Source organism: Pantherophis guttatus, chromosome 1 (genome assembly GCF_059756535.1).
Source record: "Pantherophis guttatus breed Tessera chromosome 1, ASM5975653v1, whole genome shotgun sequence".
Classification (NCBI taxonomy): Eukaryota; Metazoa; Chordata; class Lepidosauria; order Squamata; family Colubridae; genus Pantherophis; species Pantherophis guttatus.
In genome coordinates this window covers 166,801,413-166,827,806 of record NC_142063.1, presented here as the reverse complement: position 1 = coordinate 166,827,806, position 26,394 = coordinate 166,801,413, and the positions used below count along the sequence as shown (strand labels likewise).

At 37.7% G+C, this 26,394-nt stretch overlaps 1 protein-coding gene across 2 annotated transcripts in view; it reads left to right on the top strand.

Annotated features, from left to right (window-relative positions):
- The window catches only part of HECW2 (HECT, C2 and WW domain containing E3 ubiquitin protein ligase 2), a 164,018-nt gene that overhangs the window by 77,274 nt on the left and 60,350 nt on the right, over nucleotides 1-26,394 (top strand). For both annotated transcript variants that reach the window (XM_034429840.3, XM_087882131.1), the window contains 7 exons: nucleotides 2,440-2,547; nucleotides 9,040-9,134; nucleotides 12,923-12,995; nucleotides 14,761-14,930; nucleotides 16,273-16,415; nucleotides 21,665-21,765; nucleotides 24,309-25,658. In XM_034429840.3, coding sequence (XP_034285731.2) covers nucleotides 2,440-2,547; nucleotides 9,040-9,134; nucleotides 12,923-12,995; nucleotides 14,761-14,930; nucleotides 16,273-16,415; nucleotides 21,665-21,765; nucleotides 24,309-25,658 — 2,040 coding nt within the window. The remainder of the gene's footprint in view (nucleotides 1-2,439; nucleotides 2,548-9,039; nucleotides 9,135-12,922; nucleotides 12,996-14,760; nucleotides 14,931-16,272; nucleotides 16,416-21,664; nucleotides 21,766-24,308; nucleotides 25,659-26,394) is intronic.

Genomic DNA, 26,394 nt, shown 5'->3' with positions numbered 1-26,394 from the left:
TTTTGCATAGACAGCACAGCCTTCAGAAAGCTGCGCTGCCTTCAGAAAGAATGAAAAAAGTACTAAATGTTTGCTAGAGAAATTGGGTCCGAAAAGGAGACATCAAAAGCAGTGAGGTGCTTCTGCTTTGGCCATGGCAGCTGGGCGTAAATAGCAAAAGATTGGTGTAGGGAACCAGGAGAGAAGAACCACATATTCTGTGGTTTCTACTTCTCTGGAATCACAAGGGCCTTTCAGCCAATGGAACTTTTTAAATATTTACTATCCAATACTGCAGAGCATCATAAATCTCAGTTATCTAAAAACACTTTATATGCCTGCAATAGGTACTGTACAAATTTTAAAATTCAGTAAACATTAATATAACACCTTCAGAACTCAAATGCAATGTTTGGTTTTTAAAATAAATATAAAAGAGTCTTAATATTTATACTCAACAATGAAGGAACCACGAGAAGTCTCTGCTGTGTTACTTTCCCCGTTCAGAGAATTCCTGACATTCCTGAATGTCAATCTGTGACAATAATAGAAAAACTTAAAAGGCTCACCTCATTCACTTTCTGGAACTCAATCCACTATCAAGCATTTTGGCAGATGATGATAACATTATTCCTGCTCTGATAAAATCCATGTATTGAAATCCCCTTTATGCAGCTCATAGAAGTACTATAGAATGGAATGGAATGGAATGGAATGGAATGGAATAGAATAGAATTTTGTATTGGCCAATTGTGATTGGACACACAAGGAATTTGTCTTGGTGCATATGCTCTCAGTGTACATAAAAAGAAAATATATGACAGATATAATGGAGATCTGGGACAGATAGATATTGTTTCCAAGCATATTCTGTAAACAATCTCTTCCCTAAGTCTTCCTTAGGGAAAAACAGTAGAAAAGAATCCCCCTCCCCAAATCTATTCAAAGATTGGAACAATTTAATCTTTTCATCAACACATTTACCGTATATTATGATTTAGAAAAGATTATGGACTAGCAGGGAGCTCCCATCTTGAAAGGTACATATAGTAGTGAGCTTCTAATGACCAAGCAATGCCTTCTGTTACTATTTTTGATGCCTTTTTCTGGAGCTTCAACCGAGAAAACTGCTGCTGTTGTTGGCTCTTGTGTATGCCAGGGCAGAGGGATTTACCGTCTAATACTGAAGTGCAATTATGCCTTTAGTGAAACATTTCACAGGTTGCTGCTTTGTCATATCTAAGAAGGAGGCTTTACTACATTGCTCAGAAGCATCGATTTAAGGGTCTTCTTGGCTCTTGTTGAGGTGCAGGTGGCAGCTGTGGCCAGGAGGGCCTTTGCACAACTTCAAATGGTTTGCTAATTGTTCCTGTTCATAAACCAGAAGGCTCTACTTGTTATCACGGATGCCTTATTCATCTCCCAGCTTGATTACATTAATGTGTGTTTTATATGTGGTGACCTTAAAGACCACTCATGAGTAGTTATGGGCATACTGTGGCAAGCCCATGAAACATCACTGCTTTGCAAGCTTATATCTCTCAATAGGTTACAACGTGCAATTCAGGGTGCTGATTATCATTTATAAAGCCTTACATGACACAAGACTGGATTATTTGCTGGACTGCCTATTATATAACTATATAACTCCAATTATATAGTCCCTTCCACAGACTGGGCATGCCCCAGTCTCTTTGTTGTGTCAATATTATCTAGTTAGATCTAAAAAGTCTTAACTTGGAAAGGTATAGCATACACCCTCTGGAGTGATTCTCACCAAGACTTTATTGGCCCCAAAACCTGCTGGCTTTCAGAAAGCATTAAAACCCTTTTTTCATTTGGATTGGAAAGTTAGATGTGCCTTTCTTGGGAATGGATGATGTTGTAGCTGAGCAGAATGCTTTTTATTTTAGTTTTGTTGATTGATGTTTGTAAGGTTTTGTTAGTCACTCAGAGTCACTATGGCAAGTGGTAAAAATATAAACATTTCCTTCCTCTGTCTAAAAACTGGAGGAATTCTATTATATTTGGCACATTATTCATTTTGAGCTTTGTCAAAGGGGAATCTTTTGTGCAATGATTTTTTTAGGGAAAAAACAGTTATTTCATTTGCCCAAAATACTGAGAATGAACAGATTTGCTCTCAGAGGAATGAGATTAATTAAATCTTAGTTGTGATCTTACCTAGTGTGTGTGTGTGTGTGTGTGAGAGAGAGAGAAAGAGAGAGAGAGAGAGAGATCATCCTTGAAATGCAAAATATTATATTTATTTATCCATTTATCTTGATACTGATTTCGCTATTTTAACTCTTTAGGGAAGTTTCCATGGGAGATGTTCATTCATCCATTGCAATCTGTGGCTGAAATAAAGTTTCAGGCTTTCAGTTGTTGTAACATGAATTAATTTCCATAACACTAAGATATAGATGTCATATTTTAATAGATTTTTCCCCCTTTCAGATGAGAACTCACCAGCAAATTTCTGGGATTCCAAAAACCGTGGTGTGACTGGAACACAGAAAGGGCAGATCATATGGCGAATTGAACCTGGTCCCTATTTCATGGAACGTAAGTCCTCTGATAACACAGAATGTATATATGTGTGTAACATTTCTAGAGGAATGCTTAGTATCTTTGCAATGAGTTTTAGTATTCCCTGGAATTTATATCCTCTCAAAATCTTATCAGGCAAGAGACAATGGCAATATAAATCTGCTGATTGAGAAATATTGGTAGGTAAGCAGTGAATTGCTACATATGCGTATTTTATTATTCAGTTTTGAGGCAAGTAGTGTTATTCAAACTGTAGAAAAATGGAAAGAAATAGTAAGCAAAAGGAACTGGATCAAGCAGATAAGAAACCAGAAAAGGAAATCAAAGTAAGTCTAGTCGCCCAAGTTGCGAGCCCTTTCCGTGGGGGCCAATGATTCGCCCCCAATAGTCAGCGATGGCACCAGCTGACTATATCGGGATGTCGGAAACCACATCCACTCAGTCTTGGATGAGTTGAGCCTGAGCCTGTTTCTCCCCATCCAGATCCGTACGGCCTCCAGGCACCGGGACATCACTTCAAGGGCATCGTTGGGGTGGTCCAGGGTGGAGATGTACAGCTGGGTGTCGTCAGCATACTGATGGTACTTCACCCCGAAACCACGGATGATCTTGCCCAGCGGCTTTACATAAATGTTGAACAAAAGGGGCGAGAGGACCGACCCCTGCGGCACCCCATATATGAGGGGCCTCGGGGTCGACCTCTGCCCCCCTGTCAACACAGACTGCGACCGGTCGGAGAGAAAGGAGGAGAACCACCGTAGTACGGTGCCTCCCACCCCCAACTCTTCCAACCGGTGCAGCATGATACCATGGTCGATGGTATCAAAAGCCGCTGAGAGATCTAACAGGACCAGGACAGAGGAGCAACCCCTGTCCCGAGCCCTCCAGAGATCATCAACCAACGCCACCAATGCCGTTTCCGTGCTGTATTATTAACTCAAATCCTAACCAAGAACCTAATAATTATTAAGGTAGCATTAAAAACATACGCTGTTCCAAGCAGCATGGGTTGTTTTTTTTTTTGCAAGATTAGAGAGTTCAAGTCTGATAAATTTAATACAGAGGTACCTTGGTACTCAACTACTTTGAAACACATCCAATTTAGTACTCAATACATTTTTACACAAAAAATTTATCCAGGTACTCGTTTGTTTGGTACTTAACACACAAACTAGAACTTGCCAACGTCATCTGTCTTGTGACTTATTGAAGTGATGGGGAAAATTTGTTTAGTACTCATTATTTTTGGTACTCATTGCGCCTCCCGGAACCATGTACTGATGACTACCAAAGTACCACTCTATTATTATCTGTTTGCAACAATGTGAAATCACAGCCATCAATTCTTTAACTGATATTGGCCTTTATGTGCATTGAATACTTCTCTAGGTTGTCATAATGTATTGGCATAGTATATATGAGGTCCTTCTGTAATTGACAGATGGAAATTTTATCAATGTGCATATTTTCTAAGTGCTGTCCATGATTTTTTTGGTATGGCACTCTGTGTGCCAATAACCAGGACCACCATGGCTAGTTTATGCCATAATCTTTCTGTTTTAGTTTTCAGATCTTGATACTTTGTGATTTTTTCCAATTCTTTATCTTCTACCATCCTCTGGTATTGCCACATCAATTATCCACATTTTCTTCTTTTCAGCTACAGTGAAATAGTGAAAGAACTTTATCAGTTTGTATTCAGAAATCCTATAATATTTCCACCTGGTCATTTTTCAACTACTTTTTCCAAATCTGTTTCCACCAATTTTTCATTACTGGTACATAATAATTTTTACAGATGTTCCAAAGAATCATTTTGGTGACTTTGTTATGTCATTGTTTATAATCAGTTTGTGTGATCATCTTGGTGGAGGAAGAAGAATCCCAACACAGGAATGTGGTGCTCAGTTTAAATAACTCAGGAGAGAACATGGAATGATACAGCTGTCAAATACGATCCTTTGATCATCATTGTAATAAGTCTTTGCCCTCCAGCTATCATTGGTTTAAAAGACAGGCTGAATTTGTACTGCAGTATTAATGCTATTAGAGGGATTGAGAAGTATGGCCCTCCCTATACTCTAGAGAAAAGAATAAAACGGGAAATATCCAATTGAAATTCTTGTGGCTTTGGCAGTGAGCAAAGAAGAGCTCTCTTCCCCCATAGAAAAGCTGGAGGAATATTACTTGTTGCATAATGACAATGTGGTAAATTGCTCTTTTGGACTACTATTTATTTATGTATTTATTAAATTTATATGCTATCCCTCTCACTATCCAAACAACTCTGATGAGCTTACAGTATATAAAAACCAAAAATATAAAAACAATAAAATTAATGAAGATTGTATAAAAAGATTGCTTTCCCTATTATATTTTAGCAGGCAGAGCCCATCTCTTCTTCCTAGCTTCCATGGAAGATAAGATGGTATCCTGAAGCTCAGTGATATGGCTTGCTTCCCCGTGTGATCAAAAGCTTTGTGCTCTGATTTCTAGAGTACCTGAAATAAATAAGTAAAACATTCAACTTTTATTCTAGTTGCATTGTCTATAGTGGAATGAGTAGGCTACATGTATCCTACTAAATGTATTTTAAAGCCATTCGATTTCCTTGAGATGATTTCCATGGCATGGAAATAAAAAAGTTGGTATTAACCATCCTGATTAACCATACTGATTAACCATCAGTAATTGTTCCCCTGAAATTGGGGGGGAGGGGGAGGGGAGAGAAATTCTTGATCCTACCTTTTTGCATTGCTCATCCTACCCCTTTTATATCACTCAATCCACTCTTGATCGGTGGACTAGGCAGCAACTTTCATATCATTTTTGGCAACATTTTCAAAGACATATGGGTGCAGCATATACTGCAATTTCAAATGACTATTGGATTGAATTGTCATAACTCTGACCTGTAGTCTTCCTAAAATGTTCTTTTTGACAGAACAATACTATTTAAATACTTCCATACTCTTCCAAGAAGTCATCTCTTACTCAGATATCTGATCCGAGATAAAGTCCATCAAAACTCCCGAGCAACAATCAAGACCAGAGAAGAACAGCAAAGGAATAATTCCCTCTGACCTTACGTTAACAAAGTTTATTATTTAAAGGATGATTATATAAGAACCCCAACAAATAAGTTAGTTTTCAGATATGGAACCTAATTATAGACTTTCTCCTGTGTTTTTGATTTAATGGAAAGAAGTCTAATATGAGAAAGTGGGCTAGTCACAATAGCTCCTCTCCTGTGAGGAGAATAATTTCCTACAGAGCCCAGTGAAAAAATGCATACTACTAATCATTGTCAGAATATCCACACAATCCATTCTTCCTCCTCCATGTTTGTGCCATAAATTAGGTTTGGTTTAATGCTTCTATGCTGGTCATCAAAAATGGAAGGGACATAGCAGGAACTGCACCTTAGGAGTGTACCATATATTACTGCTGGAGCAGGGCTTCTAAGTGATTATTGAAGAACCTTACTTATAAATAACTGATAGCACATTATTATTTATTTCTCCTTTTACATTTTATCTTAGTCTGGTAACAGTTGGGATGACGAAAATGACCGTATATTTTTACTTTGAGGTTGATGTAATTAACATTTTTTGTTTAAAAGTTTTCAAAGCACCGTTGGTTTCAACTAAGGAAGTATATACAAAGTTGACTTTAAAACGAGACTTTTTAATTTTGTATTCTTCTGATTATATGATCTTATGTAAAAGTTGAGGCATAATAACATCTCATGCCTTAGAAAGGAAAACAACTTTATTTTTTCTTGTACTGCAACTGTGAATTAATATTTTAGCTAGATGCTTAAGTACAGTTTTCATTTTCTGCATATCCTTTGTTGTGATTCATTAAAATTGAGTTAATAAAAATGGCAAGATTTTGTCTTCCCCCTGAGGAAAATCAGTTGACAGAATTAATTGTTGTAAGGAAAGAAATAGTAGTAAAGCTTGTAGGAACTTGTTGTGGCCCGCCAAGAGCCAGCAGAGCTGGCAGCAGATTCGGACAGTGAGGCAGTTGGGGAGGAACGTGGATCAGTCCTGGAGACTGGGGACGGCTTGGACGAGGGCTCTGTGTTGGAGTCAGAGAGGAGGCCAGGGCCATCTGGGAGTTATGTGCTGCATCCGGAGCCTCTGGAATCTGACATCAGCTAGGCAGAAGAACAAGGGGAGCCTGTTCCCAGTGTGTGCATGCGCAGAGCTGCCAGGAGGCAAGAACAGTTAAGACAAAAGGGGCGACTCGGGAGTAAGTCTTGGAGATGATTGGCCCCTCCCATAAGTCATAAGAGAGGAGCAAATGGACGTGAGCCTTTGCAGGAAGCAGTTTATTCATTCTGGTCAGTTCAAACTCTGAGAAGCTCCGTTTGACTCTGTGCTCAGTTTGGCCTTGCAAAACTAACTAACTAATTGACAATTAGGTCTCTGGCAGCGTTTCAGGGGAGATAAAGGTGGGTGCTTATCAGCATTACCTTGAAAGACTGTGGCAGACATTTGTTGGACTCTTCACAGAATGTTTGTGAATTATTATGGGCTGTGAATGACCATAATTCACAGCCGTTTAAATAAAAGAGGTTTTTTTGGGACTAAGCATGTGATTTAAGCTTTCCCAGGGAGCCTAGGTCAGAACAGAACTGGCCATAAAGTTGAATGCCTCTATCTCTTGTACTAAGTCATAGATATGTAATTATAGCAGTTCATCATTTATATTACTGTTTCCACAGGGAGAATTTGTATGAGTTGAGTCAAAGAGAACATTTTGATGCTTGTGTAATGTTAATAAAACTCTTCCTGCCTGCTTGATGTTCTGCCCTGTTCCCATTCTCTGCCTTGTGTTCTCTTTGTACCATTCAAGTGTAGTTGGAACTGTAACTGTCCATCCGTTATAGCAGTTGGGGTGAAATTTGCAATTCGTGTAGGAAGTGTGGAAGAAAAAGTGAAGTGCTAAAAATATATTCTGGATAGATTCTTGATTCTCAAGTTATAATTTTGGGTACTAAAATGTATATTTTAAGTAACAAGCATAACAGCAAGCATAATACTAATTATAGATTAAAATTGCCACACAACTCTCAATAACTGATCAGATATTGCAGCTGATAATTACTTAATCTAGAACGTAATCTTGGATTAGTGAGCACATCTGGACTTTTGAAAGTGTATTATGGTTCCTCACGCAAAAAATGTCTATTACAAACTTCCAATTCAGCAGGAAGTATTTTAATACTGGTAATCCCTTGCATCAGGGTGGAGTTGGGGCAACTGAATGGAGCTGAATGTTTACTGGCCAAATGCCCTTCCTGTCACCAATGCAGAGTTCACAGTAGATATTTACTCATTGTGCCCAGAAAGAGAAATATTTGCCACTACCTAGGCTCAAACCAGGGGTGGGTTCTAATTTTTTTTACTACCGGTTCTGTGGGCGTGGCTTATTTTGTGGGTGTGGCTTGGATGTCATGTGACTAGGTGGGCGTGGCTAGCTGGTCAGAGTCATTTCTCGCACTTACGACCAAGTCCTCGCACTTACGACCCGACTTATTTGTTTGCTTTTAACACTGATCAGCTGTAGGATGGCCCTTTGAAGCCCCGCGGCAAGAGTTTAAACAGTTTTTTTCCCTCTAGTCATCAGCTGGGACTCAGGAGGCAGCAATAGATTGGGGGTGGGACCAAATAAAAGGTAAGAATAACGTGGGTGGGGGGGGTGGGAGGGCGGGGGGGAGAACCGGTTCGGTGATGTCATATCGTCACCGCTACCTGCTCGGCTGAACCGGACCAAACCAGGAGGAACTCACCACTGGATCAAACTCACAGTCTCCTGATTGTGAGGCTGGAACTCCATCTCTAGGCTACTCACCACTCCCTCTAATTCAGCAAGAAGTGAATGGGTGGAAATATTCCTGCTACTCTGTGGCACCTCAGGATTCTTACTATCAACCTACCAACTTTCCTTTGTCATTTTGAGTGGCAAGTATCATATTTAAAAATGGCTGGGCTGTCATTTTTATTTGTTAGGAATGGCCTTCCAACTTGTGACTGATTGACTTCTGACTTAACTGGCTCAAAAAGAGATCATGTATTACAGTGAAACAGATGCTATTATGGATTGTGGGGTCCAGGAAAAATGACAGGTTCAGGTTATTGCAGTTGCTTAAAAAAACAAACTTGGGGGGGAAATAGATGTGGAAAGGAAAGGAGGAAAAAGCTAAAATCCTTTCCTTAATTGGGCTGCTTAATTTTAATTTTGGCATCTGTATAGTTTCAACAGCTTAATAATACATATGTTGCTGCCAAAGGTTTCAAGGGCATCTCTTTTGGAGAAACAATTATTAGATTAATGATCTCATTATTTAATCAAATAGCTACAATTTAAGTAATATGGTCTCAATGAATTGTGGCTTCTGTTGCTATCAAAGCAGCTGTTCCATTGATTCTCTTCACTCACTATGAATTGTGCATGAATTCTTATACTTCTTTCCCTTCATTTTTTTTTTCCTTTTAGCTGAAATAAAAATCTGCTTTAAATACTACCATGGTATAAGCGGAGCCCAGCGTGCAACAACTCCATGTATCACTGTGAAAAACCCTGCTGTGATGGTAAGTATATATATTGCTTACAGTGGGTCAATCTATTTAACGCTAACATTAAATCTGTTAATTTAGGTTGACAAATAGTATTTTCCAATGAATTATCAGATTTAATGAGGATATCAACATAAAGAGGTTATGAGTGATATTTTGCCCCTAAAGGTTACATTTAATTTATTCTTAAAATGTTTGATTTTAATGTATCTTGAATTTTATCATTTTGTTTTGTCAGATAAGATTGTTTGGGTTTACTTAACAGCTTCCCAAAATCTGGACATGGTTTATCAGATACCATCTCTGTTGTCCTATAGAGACTATCAAATGTCATAATTATGCCTCCTTAACCTTCACTAGCCTGCTTTTTTTTGGCTGAGTAAAAGCAAATGTGCCCCTGAATAGAATTTAATTTAGCTGAGGATCTGGAATGAGCCCTGAATACTCTTGTACGCTGTCCCATCTAAGCGCTAATCAGAACTAAATCCCTTTAACTCTGGAGCCAAAACAAAGTTGGTCACCTTAGGCTGAGCAGATCACAATAAAATATTCTCCTTCTCCTTATTTCCCTCTCCTTGCCCAATTCATTTTTATTCATGAAATAAGAACCAATTTGATGTAGTGGCTATGGCAGCAGGTGAGAAATCATTACAATTTCTCGTAAGACCCTGAGTTGTAGTCCTGCTTTGGGCACAATGCCAGCTTGTGCCAGTCACTCTCTCTCAACCCTCGGAAGCAGGAAATGTTAAGTCACTCAAAAAAAAACTTGGTGTGGAAACAGTACACTCAGAATAGCCTTTCCCAAGTTGCTGTCACCCTGAGGGATTTGCTGTATCTGTTGTACACCTTGAACATTAGTGACCAGGGCTGTAGATTTTCTGATGCAATAAATCTGATTAAACTCAGCTTGAAGAAGGCTGTGTTAGCAAAACTTTAAGCAAAGCTAGCAAAGCTGTATTTATGCATGCACCTGGCCTGAGTAAAAAAAAAATGCCCCACATCTTTGTTTGGCTAAATCAGTGGTGGGTTGCTCCCGGTTCAGCCTGGTTCGGGCGAGCCGGTAGTGGTGATGATGTGATGTCACCAAACCGGTTCTCTTTGACTGGGCCCTCCTGCCCGCCCCTGCGTTATTCCTACCTTTATTTCTCATTTTTTTTAGCCCAGCTGATAGGCGCGGCAGAGTGGATTGCTGCACCTCAGCTGGGCAGAAACCTAATGTGCTTGCGCGGAGCTCACCGGTTCTCTTCGCGCGCAAAGCATATATGAGAAGAGAACCGGTGGTAACATCGGTTGGAACCCACCACTGGGCTAAATGTATATTCATTAAAAATATATACATTTGATTCATAGGCGAGAGCGGGCTAGCAACCTCATCTCAGATTCTGCCTAGCAGAATCTGGCATATCTAAGAGATATTAGTATTACATCAAGTGTTGTTGATCCAATTCCTTTTTTAAAAAAAGGCTTATACATGAGTAGGTGAGAGTCAGTTTAACACAATGGTTAAAGGTACTGGGTTAAGAAGCTGTGAAATCTAATCCTGCTTTAGGCACAAAGCCAGCTGGGTGACCTGGGGCCAGTCATTCTACATCTTAGTCCTGGGAAGCAGGAAATGCTTCTGAAAAACCTTGTGAAGAAAACTGCAGGGTCTAGTCCAGGCAGTAGCCAACCTTAGTAATGAAGAACCAAAAATTTCCTCAAAGTTCCTTACTGAATAAGCAAGATATTTTAATGATTGCATGTATTCCTTATTCTGTATAATTAATTGAAACAAACATGCTGTGCATATTTAATTACAGTTTGTTGTAGAAGACAAAATGCAGATGAAGCCCAACTGCAATTGTGTTCAATTTTGGTTAATTACACCATGAGTTTTAGAAGTGTAACTGGCTTCTCTATGCGTTGCAGTAGGCTACTCATACTATTTGGAGGCATCAGGTTAAGGAAACTATTTTCTACATTCAGTTTAGACAAAGAAAATATTAAAATGAATCTTTTTCTCTTTGAAAAGATTGATAAGAAAAAAAAATCTATTAGTCTCAGAAGCCGTTTAGCCAGTATTTGGTGGCAAACATAAATAAGAGTGGTTTAATTTGCTATTCATGACAAAATACCGTATTTTTCGCTCCATAAGATGCTCCTGACCATAAGACACACTAGGTTTAGAGGAGGAAAACAAGAAAAAAAAATCTGCCTCTGCCTCCTAGTGTCCATGCGGTATTCATCTGGCTAGCGTCTTTGCAGCAAACAGCAAAGAGCCTGCCTCCTCTGTGTCTGCTGCCTCTGCTGGGGAATGCTGGAGCCTTCGCCTCTGAGCAGCTGATTAGCAGTTGAATCGGCCTCCCGGAATACCGCTGATCAGCTGTTCCAGGCGGCGGGGATTGCTGCCGTTGTTTGCCACTGCTGCCTGTCATCCATATTTGTTCCATAAGACGCATAGACATTTCCACCCACTTTTGGGGGAAAAAAAAGTGCGTCTTATGGAGCGAAAAATATGGTAGGTAAAATGAATGAATCATGCCTCTGCCAAACCTGAAACTCAAGATTCCAGTCCTCTTTATTCTGGTGATGTCACTGCTGTCCCTGGCAAAGCCTGATCATTGAAAAAGTTGATTTAAAAAGTGCTGCTATTGGCCAGAAAATAATTGTGCACCTTTAAAATAAACAATAGCATAATAGCATGTGGTGTAATAATTAAGATGGGCTACTCATTATTATTCAGGTTATTTTCACTTCTTCATTAAGAACTATCCTTGCCTAAATCATATTCAGCTCCTTGAGCAAGCTGAGATAGATATCTGATAAGTAAAGAAAATGATGTTTCAATTTCTGATATAATATAAATATGACTCTTAAAATTGATGGCAATACTAACATAACCTATATATGAGTATGCATAATTCTGTAGATAAAAAGATTCACCATCTTCTCTGCAAATTTATCAGTAACCAGTAAGAACAACAATGTATTTATTTGTATACAACAGCTATTTGGAAAAAATAAAACTTACCAGAATAAGTGGTGTATTTATGTCTCTTCTGTTCCTATTAGACATTTAGATCCACTGAGGCAGATCCTTACAATTGTCTTTTTAGCAGTTACTTCCTCAATTGTCTGCTCTTTCTAACCCGGCTCTTGAGGTTAAATATAACAGGCTTATTTATATAATAGTTAATCTCTGGATATCAGTATGCCAAGAATATAAACAATGGGTGGAATTTGGAATGAGATATATTGCTGTTCAGAGCTGAACCAGCAAGAAGGCCAAATCACAATTCCCAAGTCAAGTTTTTTTCTGTTCTGTTTTCAGTTTGATGGTCAAAATTCTATAATCTATAGAAACCATTGAATATGCTTAGCTGCTGTGATCCTTTTAATTTTAATACATTTTTATTTTTTACATTTCAGATTTAGCACATCTTGGATTTTATTCATCCATTGTAATAATTTCCTCATATTTTTCATAATCCTATTTTGATTCTATGCTCAATTGAGTTTGCTGTGAGTCACTAATTTTTCTCTCTCAAACTGTTCATCCCCTGCTGGACCAGAACAATAACTAAAAAGACATACACTGATATTTGACAAAAGCCACCTGTTTTCTCATTAGTAATTCTGTTATAACAAAGGATATTTTGTTCACCTATTTATTGTGCATTTACATTAACTGATTCCTATATAGATAGTATTTTAAGCATTTAATAGATGAATCACTTTGTTTTATATTTAGAAGGGTTTTTTTTCCAGATTTTTCTTATATTTTGAACTGCAAAATACAACATAAAATATTCTCTGCTTTTTAGATGGGGGCAGAAGGCACTGATGGTGCTTCTACAGGTCAGCACTCCCGAAAATTAATTAGTTTTAGACTCTCAGGTAAGTTTTGCTTATTTTTTTGGTCCCTTTAAATCAGAGCATTATGAATTTTTACAGGGAATTCTGTGGAGTGAATAAAAATCAAATAAATTTGATGGTTCAATTTTAAGTGGAAATTTGAGTGAAATTTAAGAGGAATATCCGGTGAAAATAATAGATTGGATCCAGATTGTTCGAGTCAGGAGATTAGAACATTAAAGATAGATGAAAAAAGGAAAGAAATAAAAGAAACTGGAATGAAAATAGAACGACTGCAGGAAGAAAACCCAAATCCTGTATGAACAAGTATTAGAAGGTCAACAGAGTGAATAGAAAGCAAGAGGAAAAGAGGATGGAGAAGATGCTTGGAAGGAATTGCCACAGAAGCCTGTGAGTGATATGCTTATAAGGATTATGAAGAGAGACCCTTGGTCAAATGATGAAGTGAAAAAAATGGTGGATGACAAGAAATATAAAAGAACAACTGCTGAAAAAATGAGAATTACATAGCCCAAATACATAGCCAGGTGTTTTAGTTCAAGTAACAATTATAGATGCAAGTAGTAGTAACAGCTGGGAAGGAGAGCAAAGGAGATGCCTTTGAAAAGCCATAGTGGGCATCTTTCCAGTGCCCGCTATGAGCAGAGCTGAGGATCTCACAACCCTCCACAGACTGCTTTGGGTTTATGGATTCAATTTATTAGTGCTAAAATCTCTCTCTTGTAATTTTGGGTGGTCAAAATGGCTTTCCTTTCCTCCTTTAATCTGCAGCAAGATTTTTCATCCTTGAGCAATAATTTAGTAATGCTTGTCCCTAGTTTTCTTTTATTAACTTCTACAACCTATTAATCTATGGTTATTATTTAGATGTGTATGGCAACTCTTTCCCTTCCCCCTGCACGATGATTCCATTTTTAAAAAAAATATTTGAACACTAAGTTTATCTTTGACTGATAGCTGTCCTTATTCTTCTGCAAGGTTAGCTTCTTCCCCATTGTGGAAAATGATGCATCAATACAAATTACTAATGGGTACAGCTCACTTTGGGGCTTTTTTTGAACTAGGATGTCATAGTGCTAGTTCATCATTATGAATGGCTTTGACATATATGTTCAAACAGTAGTATAACCATGAGAAAGTCTGATTTTGTATTCACCACCTCACCGGGATAAACAAATTTAACACGAGCAGTGAATTTTCTGTAGCAGCATTACTCAACATGATATCCTTCAGCTATGTGTTCAGCTTTCACAATTCCATGCTAGTGTGACCAGTAAATCTATATAAAAGCAAAGTGTTATGTTGTTGGAACATTTAATGATAGATTGGAAAAATAATTTTTAGCAAGTATGCTTGATGTACTGGTGGTCCTCGACCTACCACAGTTCATTTCATGACCGTTTAAAGTTACAACTGTACTGACCGTATTTCACACTTATGATGGTTACAACATCTCCATGATCACGTGATCAAAATTTAAACACTTGGCGACTGACTCATATTTATGACAGTTTCAGTGTCCTGGATTCATGAGATCCCCTTTTATGACCTTCTGACAAGCAAAATCAACGGAGAAGCCGTTACACTAATTTGACAACTACAGTGATTCCCTTAACAACTGTGCAAGAAAGGTCATAAAATGGGGCAAAATTCACTTAACAAATGTCTCACTTAACAACAGAAATTTTGAGCTCAATTGTGGTCGTAAGTTGAGGACTACCTATATTTCTTATATTATTATTATTATTGTTCTCTGTTCTTTTTTTTTTTCCCTTTTCTTTCAAAGATATTCGGGCCATTGGACTTAAAAAAGGGATGTTCTTCAATCCTGACCCTTACCTAAAGATGTCCATTCAGCCTGGGAAAAAGAAAACATTTCCTACATTTGCACACCATGGGCAGGAAAGGCGGTCCAATATCATCAGTAATACAACTAATCCTATTTGGCATAGAGAGGTAATAAATGGTTTTGAAGAAAACTTAAAGCTGTGGTACGATTACTTGGGCACCAAAATTATGTTCTTGCTTATAGCTATTGGTTCACGTTAGGTAAGAAACAGAGTGCCATTTTAGATGATATTTACATGGACATAAAGTGAAAAGAGAAAGTTTGTGAACCCTTTAGAGCTGTCTGTAATCCTGCAGTACATTTACAATATGATCAGAGTTTATTAAGTCCTAATGTTTTTATTGAATATATTGAGGCAACAAATTCACCATCTTTTTTGGTGAAAATATGTGAACCTCTTAATATCTAAGTGTCAAGGTTCCAAGTAACACCCCCCAAAATTGAGATGTTTCATTCAGTCAGAAAACAATCCGGTGAGAGTTTGAGAGGCCATTCCTTGCTAATCTTCTCTCCACATATACACCTGTTGAGTGACCCCATGGAATTGGCTCTCTGTGACACTGTAGACCTCAGAAAAAGTGGTTTCTTAGGTTGAAATGCACTATAAATCTATTGCCAAAAACTTTGGCTTTTGTAAATTCAAAATAGAGATATAATCTACAAATAGAGAAAATGCAGCATCATTGTTACTTTCCCCAAACTTATTTATCAAACAAAAATCATTGCAAAAGCAAGTTGCATCATATAGGAGGTTGCAAAGAACTCCAGAATAATGGCAAAAGATCTACAGGGTATTCTTACATTACCTGATGCCAGTGTTCAAGAATCTAATATATGCAAAACATTGAACAAAAGAGGTATTTGTAGGAGGATATTGAGCAAAAAAACCACTGTTTTCCAGAAAACACATTGCCACCTGTCTGAATTTATAAGAGACTGCCTGGATGATCCAGCAGGCTATTGGAACAATGTTTTGTGCACTGATGAGACAAAATTGGAACTGTTTCATAAACTTTTTATGAAAAATGTTATGTTTGGAGAAAATGAAACACTGCATTCCAACAAGAGTGCCTAATCCTAGTCATAAAACATGGCTGTAAGAATATTTTAGATTGGTACCATTTCTTAATCTCAGAATCTGACAGCTTTCAGTCACCAAGGGAAGATTGGTGATAAAACATAGAATGTTCTAATGAAGATGTATTCTTCTAAGGCATCACTAAATTCATGTTTATGTGAAGCCTTTGTGGCTGAATGTTTTCTATTTTTCCTGTTTCAACAACAGTCTCAAACAGTTGCCAATGGATATTTGGGAAATCTGGATTATGGTAATTGATAATGTTTGTATAGGAATAATTCTTTTAAAATATTGCTGAACAAATAGTAGATTTACTTATCATCATTACTTGTTTTATGAAATATAGATGCACATGTATTTTATGTTTGCAGAAATATTCTTTTGTAGCACTTTTGACTGATGTCTTGGAAATTGAAATCAAAGATAAATTTGCCAAAAGTCGTCCTATCATCAAGCGTTTTCTTGGAAAGCTCACTATACCTGTGCAGAGACTACTGGAAAGACATGCCATAGGGTAAATTAATATATTTTCTTTGTTCAATTTAAGCCTATCTGAAGGAAAGGGAAGATTATTTTCCTTTAAAAGACTTAAATATTTGGTGCCAACTTATTTTATTTACGATTCTTAAATTTATTCTTCTATATTGTCTCACTCTTTCAACACAGTCACTCATATACCATTTTAACAAGTTTTCTTTAATTAAAATGTGCTGAATTGTAAGACACGGGTTCGTACAGTAGTGTGCAAATTTATTGACAACATTATTGTCTGGTTTCAAATATTTCAAATAATTTTATTATTGAAAAGATGAGATTAAATTCAGTAAGGTTAGAATGTATATATAATCTCTCTACAGATATATTGTGAGTTTTAAATTATTTTTTTCCAATCAACAATTCAATATATTTCTAAAGTTAATTTGCTTCTTAAAACAACTGTGTAGAGCAAGGCATTAATCAAACATAGCTGATGTAAAAGTTTAATGTACATTAAGAATCTGTTTGAAAATATGTTGCTGAATAGGGTGAAAAACTAATGTAATGTAGTTGCATAGTAAGTCAGATTGGGAATGATCATACGTTGAAAGCTAAAGTGTTAGAATACCTACATAAAAATTCTAGGTAAGGGACATACTAATTAGTAAGAGGGCTTGTAACAGAGAACATAAAATGCAATACTTAGAGTACTTCAATTAGTAGTAAAGATACAGTTCATAAGGAGCACAAAGCAAATCTAGGCTACTCAGTACCTCCATAGATTGCCTATTAAGTGTTCTACTGAAATAGGAAGGACCTCACCGAGATCCTCTCTAGGTTAGGATTCTACTGTGATTTTTTTCAGAATTGTTGTTGCTCTGCATTTGTGCTGCTTTTGCTTCTCTTTTTGGATGAGCTGCATTCATTAGAGGGATTGATATAATTCCCATAAGACGTGGAATGGCTGCTTCACCACGTTTGGCACACACAGTTTTACTTGGGCACACATTTAATGTGCCTTAATTAATTGCTGAATTGCATCCTGTAGATTTACTATACAGGAATGTTAACCAGTTATTTATGTAATATTGTACCACTTTTTATTTAGGCATAAGAAAATTCCCAGGGAACAGGTCCAATGAGCATACAGTTCAGATCTGTATCTTTCTACTAGAAAATTAAGAACCTGACTGAGAACATTCTGAAGTTTGTGGAACACTTCACTTGGTTGTCAGTAGGCATCTAATTAGGCACACGCTGCCTTGTACACATACATGTGGATGTGCATCCGTGATTTAACAAGTGCTTTGCTGTTTAGTAAGTGAAATATCACTGTGGATCTCCTCTCTGAAATTGTGAAACAGCTTCAACCACTCAAAGGCTTGGCGAGATTCCTTCAAGATCCTCCTGAGGACTTTCGGGCATGTGTACATATTGCCTGTCCTCAGTTCTACAAAGTTTCTATTTCATCACAGTGTTGTCATGCTCTTGCATGACTATTAAGAATCAAACCAGCTTGTAAACAAATGGCTCCTTTTCCACAGATTTTCTCAGCAATATAATACGTTGCATATATGGAGAAAGACAAATTCAGTTTGAAAACAGTTATCAGCTTTTCCCAAGTGATGTTGATGCAGGTAAGAAAAATACATTGCAGATTTGAAAAGAAAGAACAGGTTACTTAAGCTATGTTGGCCTACAAAATGAGTGTTCCACTGAGCCAGTTAGATGCTGTGGTTTTCTAAAACATTCAGGATTCTTCATTAAACTTGGGTCACAGCTTTAGCAGGAAAATACTATGCTGATGCCCTAAAAAGTAAAGTTAATAAAATTTCAGACTTTTTTTCATGTTATATTTTTTGCTTCAGCAACTGTATTCTAAACTAAAATTCAAAATTGTGCTGTGCTAGTCAAATAGATGTGTTTTTAATAAATTTGCACACTACTGAATGCTACAGTATAATTATTAATTAGAAAAATTTTGGGATATTATTTAATCATTCACAAGATGTTAAGATCTGGAGTGTTTACCTCTGAGGTCTTTTTACTTAGTACTCTTTGCTAGAATATTATTATGATCTGCAAGCTGATGCTGGTGACGTCTTCAAGCACAGTATTTTTAATTTTGAAATACTCATTAATAAGACCTGACTGGATCCTAACTAGGTTCATGTTTAAAAAAGAGATTAATGGGAAGAGTTTCTTACATATCCATAAAATGCTTTCTCAGATATCAGTGAGTTTGGTCTGGTTTGTAGATTTTGACTGCCATCTTGTGGTCACATGAAATTGCTCTGTGAGGTACTGGGTGTTTCACTTTGAATATACTGCACGTTTTGAATATATTGTACATACAGTATACATTGAGTATGCATATCACTAAAAACAGCCCAAATCACATTCTGTTCAAAGTGTACATTGAAAAGCTCATTGCAATACAGTACAAGCCATCTTTTGGAAAAATCAGGAACCTGATCAGAAGTATTATTATTTATATAATAATATATAAACTAATCTTTACCCTGATATACAAGGCAAGGTATATTAATGGAATTTGAGAGCTTAAGTCATCCAGTAAAATGTAGCAATGGCTTAGTTTGTCTCCCACAGTTTTTAGACTTGATCATAGAGTTGTTACCTTTAGAAGCAGCTCTAATTCAAATGCCTTGGGAGAATTCCTTGTTGGGAAAGTGGAAAAATTTCAGAATCAGGAATTGTTAAATGGCTAGGTATCTTGTTAAATATTATGATTTTCACTAAGATTGAATTAAATAAAATATCGGTATTACTGTTGGTCATATGGACAAGAAAAATATGCATGTAAAATTCTGTATCTAAAATAAAATGTGTAATGTTTAGATGAGGAAATGATAAATATCTTTTTTATTGCTGTGGGCAAGGGGATGTTTATACAAGATGGTGAAACATTTAATTATACAACCTATTCTTTTAAAGTTATTTTTAAAAATGTATATTTCTTCCTTCCTTCTTTCCGTGTAGTTGCAAGCATTTTTCCTTTTCTATGTTATAAGAATTAATGCTTCATGAAATTTTCAATGGTTAAATCTGTTTCACATAAGAATGTATTGTGTGTGCTAGATACAAATATCAAATTATTTTGATCGGTCTTATCTTTTTATATCTGTCATTCTCCTTTATTTTGTGCTTGATCTTTCAACAAAGATTTTATTGCCAATTATGTATCTAACCCAATCAAATATTACAAAATACATGTGTAGTATGATAAGCAGGTATCAGCCTCAGGTCAAGCCTGTTTTTGCTCAAACATTAAACCAGCGTCAGACCTAATTAATAGTAGGATTTGAAATCATTGTTAACAGCAACCTGGATTAGGAAACTAAAAACCAGGATAACAACTAGAGGAAGGCAAAATACTTCCATAACTGACACCAAGGGTACTGTATGGATATGCCCATCTAATTATTGGGTTTACTCAAGGGCATGTTATACTTTTTTAGCATAGCATTATACTTTTAAGAGAGCCAGTTTGGTGTGGTGGTTAAAGTACAGGTTAGAAATTGGGGGACTGTGAGTTCTAGGCCTGCCTTAGGCACAAAGCCAGCTGGATGACTTTGGGTAGTCACACTCTCTCAGGCCTTAGGAAGGAGGCAGTGGGAAAACGCAGGGACAAGTCTAGGCAGTTGCTAGGAGTCAACAATTCCTTGAGGGAAGGAGAGAGGAAGACATATAGGTACAAGTGTACACACATGAGGGAGAGTCTATGTGAGAGAGAGGGTTGTAGTGATCCTTTCTTGTCTCTTACTTTGAGTACAAAAAAAGAGAACATGTTGAATTATTGCTAATATAACCACGTTCCCTGTCTTGCCATGCTTTATTGGTAGGCACTAAAGCCTCCTGTACAGTACAGCAACACAGCCCTAATGGGGTTTTCTATAGTGGGAAAACAGATTTCTCTGAGACTATAATGGATCTGGATCCAATATCATCATCATTCTCCTCCTCCATAAGAAGCATTTTGTATGTTTTCTATGGCATGAAAATGGAGGCTAGAAACAATAAGGGAGGTTAGGAACTCTTCAGCTGAAGTTTTATTTGAATTTGAGAAGAACTTGGTGAAAATCATCTTTGTTTTCCCGAGGAGCCATTACTGCATGAAATCCTGATGCTTGTTACTGAGTTGCATATTAGTCTACTTGACATTATCCTCAGTTGGATCAGTGTATCTTTTTTGTTTATACAGGAATTTTAACACTGAAAAATAAAATTATAGGCCTAGTCAGATAGTATTCTCTTCGCTATAAGCTTTGTGTTCTTGTATTTTTTTTTATTTTTTATTTTTATTATTTATTTGATTTGTATACCGCCCTACTCCTGAAGGACTCAGGGCGGTGAACAGCCAACAATAAAATACATAAATACACAAAATTTAAAAACCCGATAAAATCAAATTAAACTTTTTGGCCCAGACAAATTAAAATACCCCAATAATTTAAAAACAGATTAAAATTTACATATTTAAAAAGGGAAGAGATCAGGCCAAGCCCGCTTGATGGAATAAAAAGGTCTTCACAGCACGGCGGAAGGAACGCAGATCCGGGATCCTCCGTATCTCCGGGGGGAGCTCATTCCAGATGGTAGGTGCCCCCACAGAGAAGGCTCTCCCCCTAGGGGCCGCCAGTCGACACTGTTTGGCTGACGGCACCCGGAGGAGTCCCTCTCTATGAGAGCGTACTGGCCGGTGGGAGGCTATTGGTGGTAGTAGGCGGTCCCGTAAATAACCAGGCCCTAAACCATGGAGCGCTTTAAAGGTGGTAACCAAAACCTTGAAGCGCACCCGGAAGACCACCAGGAGCCAGTGCAGCTCACGCAGGAGAGGTGTTACATGGGAGCGCCATGTCGCTCCCATTACCACCCGCGCGGCCGCACTCTGCGCCAGTTGGAGCCTCCGGGTGCTCCTCAAGGGGAGCCCCATGTAGAGAGCATTACAATAGTCCAGGCGGGAGGTGACGAGGGCATGAGTGACCGTGCGTAACGAGTCCCGATCCAGAAAGGGACGCAACTGGCGAATCAGGCGGACCTGATAAAAAATCCTCCCGGTCACGGCTGTCAAGTGCTCCCTTGTATGCTCCCTTCACGGCCGTCAAGTGCTCCCTTGTATGCTCCCTTCCTCCCAAATCCAGCAAATGGAGTGATGGAGGTATGTGACACATATGGGAAATATCCCCATTTCCCTCGACTAGTTAAAACATATTGAAAGTTACAGAAAGCAGAATAGAAATATTCATACACGATTCCCTTTTGCAGAGATCAGGTTCTCAGTTATAACCTTGGTAGAAGGCTACCGGCAGACCATGTGAGTGGATGTCTTCAGTTCAAGGTAGAGATTACATCTTCTCTTCATGAAGGTAAGATTTTGAAGTAATTGCCAACATGTTTGTTGTTAAGAGTTTTATGACTGAATAGTCATAAAGGGTGTTAGGATGAACTTTTGATTAATTTGGATTTTTAACCTTGGAATTTAATGAATATGGCAATGGCATTTTCTAAGAAGCTTGTAGGGATAAAGTGACAATAAAGATGCTAGAGCATTGCTGGAGAAAGACAAGAGCCTACATTATAGAGATATGGATGGGAAAAAAACCCATATTTTTTCTACTGTGAAGTCTGTAGATTGCCAGCTAGCAACTCTTTTTATAGTAACTGGGATCTTGAGTCTGATGGATGGCTGCTGTGAAGAATCTAAGCATTTTAGATAAAGTTGCTGAGATTCACTCAGAGTTACATCTTAGCTGGGGAGATTCAGATCTTGCCATGTTATTTGGGAGAAGTTTGAACCTGTGAGGCTTAAGGAAATGGATGGGTCCTCTGTGGTGTTAATGCTGCCACCTGTATGTTACATCCTTCTTGTTCTTCTTTCTATAATCCCTGTATATCCTTATTTGAGATGTCATTTTATCTCAGTTCTTTTAATTAGTTTCATAATCTTTCATTAACATTTCTTGTTTTGAAAGTTATTTATAGTATTTCACTGGTAGGTATTTTAACAGACTTTTGTACTTGCTAATTGGTCTACCTAATTAAAATCATTCTGTTGTTTAATCATTCTTAATTTCCTTAGCAATTACTGTTAATAAGTTCTGTACATTCCTTCCATTAGAATTAATACTCCCAGTTTTCTGATATTTACAATGAATTAATAAAAAAGAATATTAAGATTATAATGTCTCATAGATGTAAACTTACTATCCTCCCGTCTCTCTCTCTCTCTCTCCCTCTCCCTCTCTCTCCCTCCCTCTCTCTCTTAAATTATTCTGTTAAATATCATGCATTTTATGGTAAGAATTTGGTCTTTCTTAATTAATCTATATGCATTCAAAGGATATTCAACTGGTTTTTATATCATGAACCTTTTTAAAATGAAAAAGCAAGTTAATATGTAATATTTGAGCTGTTTAGTAGGTGCTGTTGTAGAAAATGTGCTCAGAATTTGAGGATTCCATTTTGTCTCAGGAAATTTATGGTTTTATTTGCAAAGGATTATTCTTTATATGATCATAAGTTGCACATTCAAGACCTTCTGTTATAATTTCTTCTTCCTTTCTCAATTATTATTTACCTACTAGAAATTGCTGTCTGCATTCAAAATTGTATTTGTTTAAGGATGTGCAAATTGATTTTGTAGCTTAGAAAGTTGAGTCCCTGTAAAGTGATCAAAACCAAAGCAGGAATCTTAAAACAATTGTATTGCTCCTGCTTCTCCTTAAAATGTTAGAATTGAAAAAAAAGAAGTAGGTCAAGTTTGCTTCCTAATCACACTAAAATAATTTGTTATTTATGGCCTCTGTTGTCTTTTGGGGAACCATGTTTATGTGGATATGCTGGTACTGCATGCAGCTAATTATATAATTGTTATGTATGAGAATACAACTAGTGTGGTAGCCCAATATAAACACTTATATTATAAGTCATATAATATCAATTATAGCTACCAGATTACCTGGAGCTGTGATGATCATTCCTATACTCTTTACCATTCTCCCATATCTACTGCTGCCTCCCTACTGTAGCAGACATAATGCAGTTCTCAGGGGCTTTCTAATCACTGTAATTTGTTGTCTATTACTGTGAAATTTGGCAGCCTGTAATTTTTCTATAAGTAAATCCAATTCTGTTGAAAAAAGAGAAGTTACTATTATGTGACTTTAAAGGTGCTTTTTTAAGAGGCAACTGGAGTTTCTGGCTTTTCTTTGAAGACATTTCACTTCTCATCCAAGAAGCTTCTTGGATGAGAAGCAGAACGCCTTCAAAGAAAAACCAGAAATTCCAGTTGCCTCTTGAAAAAGCATCTTTGGAACAATCATGACCTGGATGACTGAGAATCTCCATAGTTACTATTATGTGTTTCTCCAACATTAATTGACGGGAGGCATGTCTCATTTTGGATTGGAATCTGAGATGAAGCAGAATGTATTGAATGGAGCTCCACTTGAAATCGTGTTTGTTGCATAACTGTAGAGTATTTCCTAAAAGGAGATTTAGGGAAATTTTAAATGAAAGTCATCAGTATAGTTCTGTACACAGAACTATCTCCAGTGCTGCATCTATCTCATACAACCCACTTGGGCCCTCAGAATCTGTTAAAAATAGTGTCAGGTTCTAGAGGATGGTCTGAAGATTTGTGGTAGATGCAAAGAAAGGAATAAATATCAGCATAGATAGGAGTACAAATCTATTCACATGATGTTATATTTCACCCAACGTACTTCATGTATAACTTCTATGCTATTTCCTCTTTAAATTCTTCATTCAAGACTTAGAGCTTAGAAATCCTATGTATTCTGTCTGTTCTGACAAAGTGCTACACTGAGGTTGTCGATTAAAGAGTTAAGGTTCACAATTAATACACATGGATCAGTTTCACTAATCAGTCTTTGTCTTTTCATTGTAGATGCTTCACCAGAAGCTGTAGGAACCCTTCTTGGAGTAAACTCTGTCAATGGCGACTTAGGAAGCCCTTCTGATGATGAGGATGTACCTGCAGGGCATCATGATACACATCCACTTTGTTCAAATGGCCCAATTCTTGAAGAATCATCTGGACATGCCATCTTGCGGCATTCCTTTAGGACTAGTACCACTTCGGAAACAGATCAAGAGGATTCAGCCTCTACAACGTCAAGGTCCTCAGTTCCCAGGGGCCGACAAGACTCCTTGAATGATTACCTAGATTCAATAGAACAAAATAATCTTCCTAGATCTGGGACATCTGCATGTAATGAACGGAGTATCGGGGCATCCCCAAAATTGAGGAGTAGCTTCCCTACTGATACACGACTTAATGCTATGCTTCACATTGATTCTGATGAAGAGGAACATGAATTCCATCAAAGTTTGGGTTTCCAGTCATCATTGGATGATGATGGTGGTGGTTTGATTATGCTAAATGGTACTACTAGAAATGATGAAGCAGTTTTCTTAAATGGCTCCTCAAGCCAAGTAACACAAAGCCAAGTCTCTGAAGAAATTGTGACAGCACCCGATGTAGAAATACCTTTGCAATCTTCCTGTTGTCAGGAGGAGATGTCCAATGGGCCTGCTGAATTGGAGATAGCAGGACAAGAAACTGAAACTCCTCAGGATAATTGTCTAGAAGATTTAGCAAGCAATACCGTTTCTGTACCTCAGGAGGCAGAACAACCCATCTCTGGTGCGGATACTGGTACTTCTGAGTCAGTTTCTGGAAGCAAAAGGGAAATCAGGGAAGCTGAATCTATTGATCAAGGATCAGAACCTTCTCAGATTTCATCAGAGACCGAGCAAAGTGATGCTGCTCATACTGAGAGCGTTAGTGAATCAAGCACCAGGCCAGAGGGAGAAAGTGACATAGAAGGGGCTGATGGCTCTTGCAATGAAGGCACAGCTACCCAACTCTCCTCTGTTGACACTTGCTGCTCTTCCCTTGAAAGCAATCGTTTTTCTGAGACTCCAGCCTTTTCTTCTCAGGAGGAAGAAGAGGGTGCTTGTGCAGCAGAGGCTCCCAGTAGTGAGCCTCTTCCAGAAACTCAGGATGTTGTGTGCACTCAGGCTTCTTTACCTGCCGTGCACTTACCAAGCACTCAAGAGGAAGGTCAGTTGTTTGAAGATGGGCTCCCAGATGGTGATGACTCAGAAGAGATATGGCAGAGGAGACAGAACCTGCAGGCTGCAGCTACACATAACCAGTGTCAAGAGGAAGATATGCGAGGTGCATCAGCATCATGTGAAGGAGCTGCTTCACAGGAGGCTGGAGCTAGTGGAGGTAATTAGCACAAAAGAATGCCAGTAAGATGATGGATAACTTACCTATCTTCATTCCACGATTGATTCTATTTACCTTGGCAAACTAGTTTAATTTTTAATTTTGAAAAATATACTCCAAATGTAAAACACTGGTTTGCATAGCAACACCAATATTTCCCCATTCTGTTCATTTTTAATCTCTGTGCAAACACTGTAAGAATCTACTTACAAATGTGCATGAGTCTAATAATCCAGGCAGGATTTGGTGAATTATGGTTTTGCTGCAGGTCATTTTAGAGTGTCATGAAGGATTTTTGTTTACATTATTTAATGTTGTCTAGTCATTCAGATACTGAATGGTCTTTGTTCTCCATTGAAGAAGGCAGGCAGGCAGGCAGGCAAGCTAAATTGGTCAAGGGATTGGGCTAGACATCCTTCCCCTGCTTGGCGCCTCAGGGAGGGTTGGTATTACAATTTCCAGATTTTTCAAACAAGTTGGTTGGGAATTCTGAGAATTATATTGCCAACCAATCTTGAAGTCACCAGACCTCAGGCTTAGGAGGAACTTCCACTTCCTCTCTGTGACCAGTCATCTTCTGTTTCTTTAAAAGTTGAATGTAAACTATGGCAGAACCAAGTTTAATTGGTCAGAAGATCCATAATTTCTTCATAGCTTATTCTAAAATAAATAAAAAATAAAATCTTGTCACCCCTCTCCCCAAATGATGACCTTGAGTTCTTGTACTGAGATTATA